Below are 14,286 nucleotides of genomic sequence, written 5' to 3'. Positions count from 1 at the left end.
GCTGTCCCTGTTTACACCAGGGTCTCAATAGAGATTGTGCATTGACTGTGTGGTGTCAGTCACAGCAGGGGACATGTTAGATTGGCCTGCATGTGATTTTCTAGTCTTGTAATGTTAATCACAGGGAAATAAACTCTTTAGTTTTACATAAACACTTGCACACACACACTGATAAGAGAAGCACAGTTTATTTTTGTTTAGTAAGGCTATGTGCGCACGTGTGCGTAATTACATGCAGTTTCGCTGCGCTTTGTAGAACAGCGTAACTGCATGCGTCCTGCGTCCCCTGCACAATCTATGGAGATTGTGCAGGAGCGGTGCACACGTGGCGTCTTAGAGCGCAGCGCTTAGGCTGCTGCCCGAAGCGCGCGTTCTAAGAAGTGACATGTCACTTCTTCCGTGCGCTTTGCCGGCAGCCCCTGCTCTGTCTATGGCAGGAGCTGCAGTCAGAGTGCACGTTCTCTGCCAGCACCATGCGCTTCAGAACGGAGCTTTTCAGCTGCGCTCTGAAGCGCACCTTTTAGGTGCAGTGCAGAGCGCACACATGCGCACATAGCCTAACTCTTAAGGCCCCTTTACACACTGCAACATCGCAAACAATATCGCTGTAACGTCACCGGTTTTGTGACGTTACAGCGACCTCCCCAGCGACATTGCAGTGTGTGAAACGCATCAGCGACCTGGCCCCTGCTGTGAGGTTGGTGATCACTACACATCTCTCAGGACCATTCTTTGGTCCTTTGTTTACCGCTGTGCAGCATGATCGCTAGAAAGTCTCAGTGTGTAAAGGGGCCTTTACAACGACTTCGTTAGCGACTTCCCTTTCAAAAAGCTGCTTTACAACGTCCCCAATGACTAGCTAGGTCGTTCTGCAGGTCCGGATCGCTGTTGCGTCGTTTTCCAGGTTTGCCTGTTTGACAGCTCACCAGAGACTCACCAGAGACTTTGTAGCGATCCCGGCCAGGTTGGGATCGCTGGTGAGATCCCTAGAAAGTCTGTGTGTAAAGGGGCCTTTACAGCATGCTTTACAGGCAGTCTATATTAAGAAGCAATAAACTATTGTATTCAGCACTATGTCCCATCGGAGTGGAAAAAACACAAAGACACTATAAAAGTATAAATGCGTGAAAGGATATGTTCATATTGCTTTACAAACATACAAAACCCATTTATAGCTCAGTCATGAGGTGGATAGGGGTGCTTTATACATTGCAGTTAATACGACATTGGAAAATAATATACGAGTTTTTACCAAAATTTGCCTATATTTTACAAAAACGCATCAAATTTAAATTTGGGTTAAAATGCATACACTTTTTCTTTTCCACTGTGGCTTGGATGTTAATGTGATTTTTAACAAGGACGATAAGCTAAAGTCTTGACTGTCGACTCCTCTATTTTTTCACAATCTGACTCCATGTATGGCTAATCATTATTTAACTAATAAAATGTTTTATTATCTAATTCTAATTAGTAATCACATACGAACTGTAGTAAAATGCCATTTCTCAACCTATCTCCTTTCTTACTGAGGAAAACAAAAAATATCACATCAGCTCACCCTGTCCAGGTATCATTCATTCTAATAACGGTGGGGTGCACAGACCGGCTCCTGGGTGAAAGATATCCAGCAACCACAGTGGAAAAGGGCTATAAAAGCATTATTTATTAGTAACTATTAACATATCAAAAGGGAAAAAATAAAGACAAACCCTCCACACCTACGCGTTTCAATCTCAAATTGCCTTTAATAATTGACTATAAAAAATTTAGTAAGGCTATGTGCGCACGTTGCGCAAATACATGCAGTTACGCTGCGCTTTGTAGCGCAGCGTAACTGCATGCGTCCTGCGTCCCCTGCACAGTCTATGGAGATTGTGCAGGGGCCGTGCGCACGTGGCCTTTTTGAGCGCAGCGCTTCGGCTACTGCCGAAGCGCTGCGTAAAAAGAAGTGACATGTCACTTCTTCCGTGCGCTTTGCCGGCAGCTCCTGCTCTGTCTATGGCAGGAGCTGCATGCAGAGCGCATGGAATCGGCTTCACTACGGACATTTCTGCAGCGATTTAAAGCGCACATGTGCTATTCAGATCGCTGCAGAAATTTCTGCAGTGAACTGTACGCAACGTGCGCACATAGCCTAACTATTAAAAGCTATTAGGGGTTGAAATGCATAGGATAGTGTTTTTATTTTTCCCTTTTGATGTATTTGAGTAACTATTAAAATATCAAAAGGAAACAAATAAAAACACTGTCCCTACGCATTTCGAGTCCTAATAGCTGTTAATAGTTGACTATAATAGTATTTGTAACTATTAAAGGCTATTCGGGCTCAAAATGCGTAGGGATTGGGCTTGTTTTTATTTTTTCCCTTTTTGATATTTCAATTGCTACTCATAATGTTTGATAGTCCTTTTCCATTGTGGTTGCTGGATATCACTCTGACTTTTATCTGATCAGTTCTTCCTGAAACAATTTTTTTAAAGTAATTTAATAACTGAGAATATTTGATAAAGCTCCTGGAGTTGGTGCATTTCTTTTCTGACACCAACTTCCCCCAGACACTAACTTCACAGCGGATGCGAGGATGCTTCTTTATGGAATGCGCAGATTTTCGGTTCTTATGGAAGGATCCGCTGGGTATTTCAGTAGCGGCATTGTCTGAAGGATAAAATCTGCAGTGAAAATTGACCGGCGCAGCATGTAGAGCCGCTGCATGTCAATATATGCTGCATATCTTAACTTCGGGTTTACCCTTTGGCAATGTAAGGGGGTACTTTGCACACTGACATCGCAAGCCGATGCTGCGATGCCGAGCGTGATAGTCCCCGCCCCCGTCGCAGCAGCGATATCTTGTGATTGCTGCCATAGTGAACATTATCGCTACGGCAGCTTCACATGCACTTACCTGCCCTGTGACGTCGCTTTGGCCGGCGAACCGCCTCCTTCCTAAGGGGGCGGGTCGTGCGGCGTCACAGCGACGTCACACGGCAGGCGGTCAATAGGAGCGGAGGGGCGGAGATGAACGGGACGTAAACATCCCGCCCACCTTCTTCCTTCCGCATTGCAGCCGGGACGCAGGTAAGGAGATGTTCCTCGCTCCTACGGCTTCATACACAGCGATGTGTGCGGCCGCAGGAACGAGGAACAACATCGTACCTGTCGCTGTTGCTAAATTATGGAAATGTCGGACCCTACACCGATCATACGATAATGACGCTTTTGCGCTCGTTAATTGTATCATAAAGGATTCACATACTCCGATGTTGACAGCGACGCCAGATGTGCGTCACTTTCGATTTGACCCCACCGACATCGCAGCTGCGATGTCGTAGTGTGCAAAGTACCCCTTAGTGTGCAACATTTCCCCAACAGTCATTTTGGGTCAAATTTCCCACTGTAAAAAACAAACAAACAAAAAAAAAACTCATGCTAGATATCAGTTTGTGAGCGCATACCTTTAGTCATGTCAGCAATGCAGCTGTCCTCATTTTTGCTGCAGCTGTCCTCATTTTTGCTGCAGCTGTCCTCATTTTTGCTGCAGCTGTCCTCATTTTTGCTGCAGCTGTCCTCATTTTTGCTGTCTATACAAATTCTATAGCCATGGGCAGACATGATGAATTATTATTTATGTTTTGTCAGTGCAAATTTCATAGTGAAAAACTGCAGGGAATCTGGAAATAGTCCCTCCTTCGCTGATTGCCTATATTTAGTACTTTAGTGTGTTTGCTATATTTAGCAGAGAGCAGTTTTGTACCTATTGTAGTAATTCTAATATATGGCTGCTCGGTGAGGGCAGCACTGTATGTGGACAGTATATCTATAGCACCAATGCATTCACGCACATAGATGTATAGCTGACATGTCTATTAGCAGTCTATTAGGAGACTCCAGCTCCGGCCCCCACCCAGTACATAATGTGCTCGTTTGCTTTTAATAAATGCTTATTTCCTGCGTCCGCCCCCCACCCGCCTTTACCTTCAGGGGGCTGTCAGATGTTTGAAATCACTTAAAACGAGTTTCATGGAAATGAGCTTGTGATCTGTCTTTGTGCCTGAGATGGTGCTGGTTATCCACAGCTCTGGGTTTGGTTTAATACAGAGCGGTGCCACAGAGCTGTCAGTACACGGGGGAGAGATCACATGCAGGAATGCACAGATCAGGTCCCCAGATGCTCAGCGCTCTAGAAAGTTGTGGTCTGGATCCACTGGAACCTGCACCTGTGAGCACAGTCATTGAATATGAATTTTAACTCTGTGATGTCTTAGGGATCAGAGTGCTCACTCTAAAGGGTGCTTTGTCGAGCATGTCGAGCGCGATAGCACCCGCCCCCTGTCGCTCGTGCGACATTTGGTGATCGCTGCCATAGCGAACATTATCGCTACGGCAGCGTCACACGCACATACCTGGTCAGCGACGTCGCTGTGACCGCTGAACAATCCCTCCCTCAAGGGGGAGGGGCGTTCGGCGTCATAGCGACATCACTGCGGCGTCACTAAGCAGCCGGCCAATAGAAGCGGAGGGGCGGAGATGAGCGCCCCAAACATGCCTCCTGCCACCTCCTCCCTTCCTCATTGCCGGTGGAGGCAGGTAAGGAGATGTTCGTTGCTCCTGCGGTGTCACACATAGGAACGACAAAAAACATCACTACATACGAGACAACGATTTTTGGTTTTTGGACAACCTCTCCAAAACCAATGATTTTTGTCTCTTTAGTAATCGTTTAAGGTCGCTCGTACGTGTCACACGCTGCGATGTCGCCAACGGCGCCGGATGTGCGTCACAAACATCGTGACCCCGACGATAAATTGTAAGCGATATCGCAGCGTGTAAAGCCCCCTTTAGGCCATGTGCCCACGGGAGATTAAACCTGTGGAAAATCCGCAGATTTTCCAGATAAATCCACAGGTTTCACCATGTACAGACACTCCCCATGTTATAGCATGGGACATGGGGAGTGCTGTGTCCATGCTGTGGATACGTGCGGCTGCGGATGTCCCGCAGCTGCACGTAACTGCATGTCAATTCTTTCTGCGGAATTACCTGCGGAAATCCCGGCCCTCCACTATGGAGATAGGGCCGGGACTTCCACAGGTAAGCCGCATGAATATCCGCAGGTTTACCGCAGCTATTTCAAAGGATTGCGATTCTGCAGGATTGGTAAGAGGTCTCTTAAGATCGGAGGGGAAGGGAGGCAAGAAGATAACTGTTCTAAAGAAATTAATGGCCTGGAGAGAGCTGACTGGTAAGTTAGGAGCGAACCCCTCTCCTGGAATGTAACTACTGTGCACTCTTGGCAAGCGTCAGGGAAATTAGCTGTATACTATGAAAGATAAAAGCCCTCACAATAGAATGACTGCAGATAGAAACAGAAAGTCAAGTGCAAACTTGCTTATAAAGCAATTTAATAACATGAGATTACCCCTTTAAGGTTATTTTCACACAAGTAAAAAATAATCCACACAATCTGCATATTTCAGTGCCTCCACTTTAAAAAAAAAATCTGTGTTAAATCCACAGTAAATGTTGTTGTGATTTTGCCACTACAGATCTGCTACCTAGGATTAGCAGCATATCTGTTCTGTGTGGATTTATTACTAGACATCCCATCGGGTACATTTATGGCATACTCTTCCTTTGTATGGGAATTCTAACCACCTTTTCACAAATAGCAGCATGTGATGGAGCTGCATTCTCGAGATACAATAGATGGAGGTTCCATTAGTACGATGTGCCACTTGTGTGGCCACCATATTCAGCACTATGCCATGTATTCTAGTGTTTACTATGGCACAACGTAAAGGGGTATTCCTATATATCGAAGATCCTATCCCTATCCTATAGGGCAGCACGGTGGCTCTGTGGTTAGAACTACAGCCTTGCAGCGCTGGGGTCCTGGGTTCGAATCCCACCAAGGACACCATCTGCAAGGAGTTTGTATGTTCTCCCCGGGTTTGTGTGGGTTTCCTCCGGGTACTCCGGTTTCCTCCCACACTCCAAAGACATACAGATAGGGAATTTAGATTGTGAGCCCTAATGGGGACAGTGTTCTTGATGTATGTGAAACGCTGCGGAATATGTTAGCGCTATATAAAAATAAAGATTTATTTTTATTTATTTATCCTAGTAGTAGGTGTAGTTCTAATATTAGGAAATACCTCCAATTACAAATGTATTATAGTTCTACTGATTAGCAATATCACTTACCTCATGTGCAGGGCACTACAGTAGCTTAGGTATCCGTGGTTACAGCCACGAGCAATTAACTGTCACTATTTGAATGGACGTAAGCATGGATCTGTAAGCTAAAATGCCCTGCACATGAGGTAAGCGACTTAGCTAATCAGGAGAACTCTACTATATTTCTAATTGGAGATATGCTATTATTATTATTATTATTATTATTATTATTATTATTATTATTATTATTATTATTCCTCCTACATATTGGGATAGGATCTTGGAGATTGAAGTGACCTCCTGAGATTTCTTTTGTGTATATATCTCAAAATGAAACCAAAAATATATCTATACCATTTAGGCTTCAGAAACATAAGTTATTTCGGTATTTTCCGCTTACATTTAATAACTCCAAGAAAACCCTGTTTGGAAGTGCAGTATAAATTGGCATTAACATCCCATTAATGTCCGCCCTACTAAGATCTTCGGTTTGGTATTGTAACCATATGGATGACATTTTCGTCCAAGAAATCTCTTTGAAGTATGGGACCCACAGCAAAATGCCCTTTCTACCTAACCCCTTAAACCATCACAGACTAGCGATTACTCATAAGAGCTGTCAATAAAATGTAAATCTGATTACACCGTGGCCTTTAGGAAGGTTTTATTCCATAGAAAGATGACTAATGTATGTATGTAGTGTGTGTGTGTGTGTGTGTGTATGCATGTATGTATGCATGTATGTATGTGTGTATGTATGTGTATATGTATCTGTGTATGTATGTATGTATGTATATCTGTGTATATGTGTGTGTGTGTGTGTGTGTGTGTATGTATGTGTGTGTGTGTGTATATATATATATATATATATATCATACTGTATATACAGTACAGACCAAACGTTTGGACACACCTCCTCATTCAAAGAGTTTTCTTTTTTTTATGACTCTAAAAATTGTAGATTCACACTGAAGACATCAAAACTATGAATTAACACATGTGGAATGAAATACTTAAAGTGTGAAACAACTGAAAATATGTCTTATATTCTAGGTTCTTCAAAGTAGCCACCTTTTGCTTTGATTACTGCTTTGCACACTCTTGGCATTCTCTTGATGAGCTTCAAGAGGTAGTCACCGGAAATGGTCTTCTAACAGTCTTGAAGGAGTTCCCAGAGATGCTTAGCACTTGTTGGCTCTTTTGCCTTTACTCTGCGGTCCAGCTCACCCCAAACCATCTCGATTGGGTTCAGGTCTGGTGACTGTGGAGGCCAGGTCATCTGGCGTAGCACCCCATCACTCTCCTTCTTAGTCAAATAGCCCTTACACAGCCTGGAGGTGTGTTTGGGGTCATTGTCCTGTTGAAAAATAAATGATGGTCCAACTAAACGCAAACCGGATGGAATAGCACGCCGCTGCAAGATGCTGTGGTAGCCATGCTGGTTCTGTATGCCTTCAATTTTGAATAAATCCCAAACAGTGTCAGCAACAAAGCACCCACACACCATCACACCTCCTCCTCCATGCTTCACGGTGGGAACCAGCCATGTAGAGTCCATCCGTTCACCTTTTCTACAAGACACGGTGGTTGGATCCAAAGATCTCACATTTGGACTCATCAGACCAAAGCACAGATTTCCACTGGTCTAATGTCCATTCCTTGTGTTCTTTAGCCCAAAAAGTCTTTCCTGCTTGTTGCCTGTCCTTAGCAGTTGTTTCTTAGCAGCTATTTTACCATGAAGGCCTGCTGCACAAAGTCTCCTCTTAACAGTTGTTCTAGAGATGAGGTGTGTCCAAACTTTTGGTCTGTACTGTACACACACACACACACACACACACACACACACACACACACACACACACACACACACATACATACATACATACATACATACATACATACATACATACATACATACATACAAACATGCGCGCGCGCGCACACACACACACATACATATACATACATACATATATATATATACACACATAATTATACAAGGAAAGAAGTTGCCGAAACCGGGCGTCTTGTGGTGGGTATCTGCTAATGGACTACCACAGTTTAGTACATAGGTCGCCTCATCAGGTCAGCCGCCTCAGTAAATTACTAACTTTGTCATTTTGTCTTTTATTAGTAACGTGTAATTCTGAAAGGTGCGAAGTTTAAAATGTGAAAGCCTACATCATAGTTAACGAAGTCTTACAGTTTCAAAATATCAAGGAAATCTGTCCTGTCAGCAGGTCTTTGTTGTGTAATCTGAGATCAGCATGAGGTAGGGGCTGAGACTCTGATATCAGTGATGTCACTTATTTGGCTGTGTACTGTTGCTGCAATAAAAAGTGTTTTATCTAAAGGACATTATCACTGCCGGACTACGTGGCCGCGTGCCTTCTGGTCCAACCCCACTCTAAACATTTATTAGTAACTTACTATCAATATACAATGTACATAGAAAGCTGCCAATCAGTGGTGTGGGCCAGGTCAGCTTTCTGAGCTATGCCACATCTACAGCAGAGAAAGCTTGATTGTATCACAATGGCTGCACCCAGTAAGCTAAGTGATACCTCGCTGGAATCAGGGTCTCTTTCCATAGGGTAGATGAGGAAGCAAAAAATAAAACAAAAAAAAACCTGGTGACTGATCCCCTTTAATAAGTCCTCCCAGTTTTCAACATCTTTGTCTGCAGATATTTCATTGCATCTTTCATTATTTCCGTTTAGAATAAGGCTATCTTCACACGTTGCGTTTTGCTGTGTTTTATTTTTATTTTTGTTTTGTTTTTTGTTTAATGCAAGTTAAAAGCTACAGCACCAGCAAAGCCTATGAGATTCCAGAAACCTCATGCACACAATTGCTTTTTTTTTCTTGACTGAAATGGAAGACTGCTGCATTTTGTAAAGTAGCAGCATGACCATTCTTTCAGTGTTTCTGCAGCATTTTTTCACCATTGATGGCAATGAGACTGCAAAACTGGAACCGCTATGTCCTTGCTACCTTTATTTAAACATGTACTTTAGACGACTGACACACCAAAACACAGCCAAAAAAGCAGCAAAACCTGCTGCCACGTAGTCCTCCGTATTCATGAGCTCTGTATAGAACCGCCCCACAGCTGATTGGCAGATTACTGTGTACACTGTGCATATGCAGAAAGCTGCCAATCAGTGGTGGGGGCGGCATAATACAGAGCTCAGCATTCAGAGAACTAGTAAATCTGCAGCAGATAAAACAGGAATTTCATTAATACTGCAGTAGGCAGCTCAGTAAGTGACACATCACTGGAATCAGCGCTTCCGCCCCTACATTATGCTGCTCTCCGGTTGGGAAGCAAAAACCTGGTGATGTAGTCTATTTATGTATAGTGTTTTTTGTTTTTTAATTTTACAATGAAGAATTAATAACAAATTCTCAATAGCTGTTTTCAAATGAAAATGATATTGTGGTCTATGATTTGATCAAGTCTTCTCTATTATCTGATTTTTATTTTTTTTTTATTTATTAATACAGGTCTCCATGAATTTGATGCCCTTAAGGATAATGAGGTGAAGGAATTCCGGAGTAAAATGAGGAAGATTAGTGAAGACAAGGTCCAGTCCATGCTTAGCCTGACCTGGATGGAATGGCTGAAATGCACTTTTCCTCCTGAACTCGAGCCTTCCATACAGGATAACATTCACGACAAGTTGTTTGGTGGAAACTTGGTGGTGGCCATCCACTTTGAAAACTGCCAGGTACAATAAGACTTTTTTTCTTTTTTTTTTCCATTTGCCTCCTCAGCACCTTTTATTGTTTGCCCCTCATTTTTATCTATGTAGGATGTATTCAGCTTCCAGGTATCGCCAAACCTAACCCCTGTGAAGTTGATTGAATTAGCTATTCGCAAAAGGTTAACCATTCATGGTCGAGAAGATGAGGAAGTAGATCCAGAAGATTACGTGCTCCAGGTCATAGGGAGACTGGAATATGTGTTTGGGGACTATCCTTTAATACAGTTCCAGGTGAGTATTGACCATTAAGGGTCTTTTCTTATTAATTAAACCAATAACGTGATAGTTCTTTAAAAATATAGATATTCAAAATATTCTATTAAATACTCTGTTATTACAAAAATAAGACATTGTCTTTTATATTTTTTTTGTCCCAAAAAAAGTGCTAGGGCTTATTTTCGGGTAGGTCTTAGGCGGGCTTTACACATTGCGACATCGCTAGCAATTGCTAGCGATGTCCATCGCGATAGCACCCACCCCCGTCGCACATGCAATATGTGGTGATTGCAGCCGTAGCGAACATTATCGCTACGGCAGCGTCACACGCACATACCTGCTCGGCGACGTCGCTGTGACTGCCGAACAATCCCTCCTTCAAGGGGGAGGTGCGTTCGGCGTCACCGCGACGTCACTAATCGGCCGGCCAATAGACGCGGAGGGGCGGAGATAAGCGGACATAACATCCCGCCCACCTTCTCCCATCCGCATTGCCGTCAGGACGCAGGTAAGGAGGTGTTTGTCGCTCCTGCGGGTTTACACAACGATGTGTGGAGCTGCAGGAACGACAAACAACATCGTACCTGCGGTCGAACCGACATTATGGAAATGAACGACGTTACACAGATCAGCGATATTGTACGCTTCCGTGCTCGTTCATCGTCGCACCTAGGATTTACACATTGTGATGTTGCTACCGATGCCGGATGTGCATCACTAACGACGTGACCCCGATGATATATCGGTAGCGATGTCGCAACATGTAAAGCCCCCCTTATTCTTGGAGAAACATGGTTGAAGATAAGTTTAACCCCCAAAAAGCAGGCCTCCCCTTCCCAGGAGAATTCTAGTTACCAGGCTCCAGATGTCTGTGTGGCTCCCAGGTCCTCCTGTAATCTTTGGTTGGCTCTCCCAGGAGGTATGCTCCACAAGGTCCTCCCCTACTTTTGGTTAACACATCCACATACATCAGATCACGCACATTCAGATACACTCACACACTCTCACTCACACACACACACGCACGCACGCACGCACGCGCGCGCGCGCGCACACACACACACACACACACACACACACACACATCAGATCGCGCACACACACACACACACACACACATCAGATCGCGCACACACACTCCCCACATCTGGCGATACAGATTGCTTCTGGCCAGTAGAGAACCCTGGGTCGCAGTGCGATGGAACGCATAGAGGACTTGCGGTGGCATCAATACGTTCTACCGCAATTCCTTCATACATTCCACCGCAGGTCCTTCATATGTTCCATCATAGGTCCTTACACTCCAGTACACTGCGTCCCAGGTTTGCCTTCCGGCCTGAAGCAATTGCTATCGCCAGATGTGGTGTGTTGTATTTTTGCTATCTGATGTGTAATTGTGTGTGTAAGTGATTGGATTGTGTGTGCGAACTGATGTGTGTAAGGCGGGTTTTGCACACTACGACATCGCAGGTGCGATGTCGGTGGGGTCAAATTGAAAATGACGTACTTCCGGCATCGCATGCAACATCGTAGTGTGTAAAGGCTCGATGATACGATTAACGAGCGCAAAAGCGTCGTAATCGTATCATCGGTGCAGCGTCGGCGTAATCCATGATTACGCTGACGCGACGGTCCGATGTTGTTCCTCGCTCCTGCGGCAGCACACCTCGCTGTGTGTGAAGCCGCAGGAGCGAGGAACATCTCCTACCGGCGTCACTGCGGCTTCTGTAGGATATGCGGAAGGAAGGAGGTGGGCGGCATGTTTACATCCCGCTCATCTCCGCTCCTCGGCTCCTATTGGCTGCCTGCCGTGTGACGTCGCAGTGACGCCATACGACCCCTCCCCTTAATAAGGAGGCGGGTTGCCGGCCAGAGCGACGGTCGCAGGACAGGCGAGTCCATGTGAAGCTGCCGTAGCGATAATGTTCGCAACGGCAGTTATCACAAGGATATCGCAGCTACGACGGGGGCGGGGACTATCGCGCTCGGCATCGTAGCATCGGCTTGCGATGTCGTAGTGTGCAAAGTGCCCCTAAGTGTGCGTTCCACTGCAGATCGTCCTGTTCGGGGTCTGGTGAGTATGATTGCGGGGGGTGTCTGCTTTCTATAATGAAGTGCCCTTCAGTATCTTTAACTTTTTTAGCTGCACGGACACTTCATTATTGAACCGTGATTAGGGCTTATTTTCGGGGTAGGGCTTATATTTAAGCCTTACACTAAAAATTCCTGCTTGGGCTTATTTTTGGGGGAAGGCTTATTTTTGTAAAAACAGGGTAGTTGCAAGTGCATAAGAATTGACAAAAGAATATTGGACAACTCTATTTCTACAATTGTAAAAACTACAAGGATAAGTGAGCAGCACGGTAAATTGGTCAAACTTAAAGGGGTTTCCCCCACAAACAAAGTACATTTTAATGAACAATCTTGGAATAATAATAATTTCCACAATTTTATGTGTTTAAAAAAAAATGTTCCTGTGCTGAGATAATCTTTTATATATGTGTCCCGGCAATGTACAGTGTAATAGTCGTGTCTGACCGTACAGGGACATGGTCTGATCATACCACAGCTCCTGGGCTGGGTAGGACACAAACAAGAGTACACACTAGCATTGGAATCGCAGCTTCTTCTTTTTGAGGTATGACCTGTTTCAAAACAGACCGGGAAATGTTTTATCTCTCAGAAAGAATCATCTATGACTCCATGCTGTCCTGTCATTATACTCTTTTGTGCTCTCCCCGGCCTAGGAGCTGTGGTATGATCAGACCATGTCCCTGTACGGTCAGACACGGCCATTACACAGCACACAGCAGGTGCACATATATAACATTATCTGAGCACAGGAACTTTTTTTTTATTAACACATCTAATTGTGGAACTTATTATTATTGCAAGATCTGCTTGATTTTAAAATGTACCTTATTTATGTGACAACCCTTTTAAGCCAATTGAAAAAATAGTGCAATGCACGCAAATTATGATTTATCTGACCTTCACAATACTTTATTTCTGAATAGATGGGACTTAAATGATCTCATTCACATATTTACTGAAGTTTTGGTATCAAACAAGTGTGGATTCTTTAGCTATCCACACTGCATCCACCATCAAGTTTCAGATGCATCATCTTACCTATCTCAAAATAAGACAGATGGTGGACACGTGTTCCCTGTAGTGAAAGCCCTGTGGAAATTTGTTTACCCCAAGAAATGTTTTATTATATGCACAGGATGAAATCTTGTTACACCGCGCATAGAAAATCATGTTGAAGTCAGCTGCCTGACTCAGACGGAAGAGAAGAAGCCACAACGGCGAAACTCTGAGTTGGGCAACCCTCCCTCACCATGATTTTATATGGGCATTGTTACAAGTTTTTATTCTGTGAGCATAATGAAAGTTTTCTTGCGGTAAACTAATTTCCGTAGAGCTTCACTATTGGGAGGACATGTCCTCCTTTCTTATTGTGTACTTGGTAAGATGTGATGCGTCTGACACTTGATGGTGGATGTGGTGTGGATTGTTGGAGAAATGGACACCTGTTGGAGTGGATGTGTAAATGAGATCAAACGAGTCCCATATTCTCAGAAATGAAGGACTGTGAAGATCAGATGCATCTTCATCTGCATACATTGCATTATTTAAAATGTTCTATAAACATAACATAAGATTGGCGCAAAGAAAACTGGACAAGTGGATTATGCATCAATTACCGCAAATCGTGAAGCTATAGTGTACACAAGGGTTCCCCAACCTGTGACTCGCGGGCCTATGAGGTGTGGCTCGTGGTTATCTGCCAGCTTGGAACATTAGCAGCATGTCTAGCAAATGGCTTTGAAGAGCGGGCCTCTATGAAGAGCGGGCCTCTATGAAGAGCGGGCCTCTATGAAGAGCGGGCCTCTATGAAGAGCGGGCCTCTATGAAGAGCGGGCCTCTATGAAGAGCGGGCCTCTATGAAGAGCGGGCCTCTATGAAGAGCGGGCCTCTATGAAGAGCGGGCCTCTATGAAGAGCGGGCCTCTATGAAGAGCGGGCCTCTATGAAGAGCGGGCCTCTATGAAGAGCGGGCCTCTATGAAGAGCGGGCCTCTATGAAGAGCGGGCCTCTAGATGGTGACTTCTGCGAGTAGC

The 14,286-nt window shown here is 44.4% G+C and overlaps 1 protein-coding gene across 3 annotated transcripts in view; it reads left to right on the top strand.

Moving 5' to 3' along the window:
- PIK3CB (phosphatidylinositol-4,5-bisphosphate 3-kinase catalytic subunit beta) overlaps window positions 1–14,286 on the top strand; it is a 254,891-nt gene that overhangs the window by 159,564 nt on the left and 81,041 nt on the right. For all 3 annotated transcript variants that reach the window (XM_075340956.1, XM_075340957.1, XM_075340958.1), the window contains exons 5-6: window positions 9,685–9,908; window positions 9,993–10,175. In XM_075340956.1, the coding sequence (XP_075197071.1) occupies window positions 9,685–9,908; window positions 9,993–10,175 (407 nt within the window). The remainder of the gene's footprint in view (window positions 1–9,684; window positions 9,909–9,992; window positions 10,176–14,286) is intronic.

The sequence above is a fragment of the Anomaloglossus baeobatrachus genome, chromosome 3, assembly GCF_048569485.1.
Source record: "Anomaloglossus baeobatrachus isolate aAnoBae1 chromosome 3, aAnoBae1.hap1, whole genome shotgun sequence".
Classification (NCBI taxonomy): Eukaryota; Metazoa; Chordata; class Amphibia; order Anura; family Aromobatidae; genus Anomaloglossus; species Anomaloglossus baeobatrachus.
This window is presented reverse-complemented; position numbering and strand designations above follow the sequence as displayed.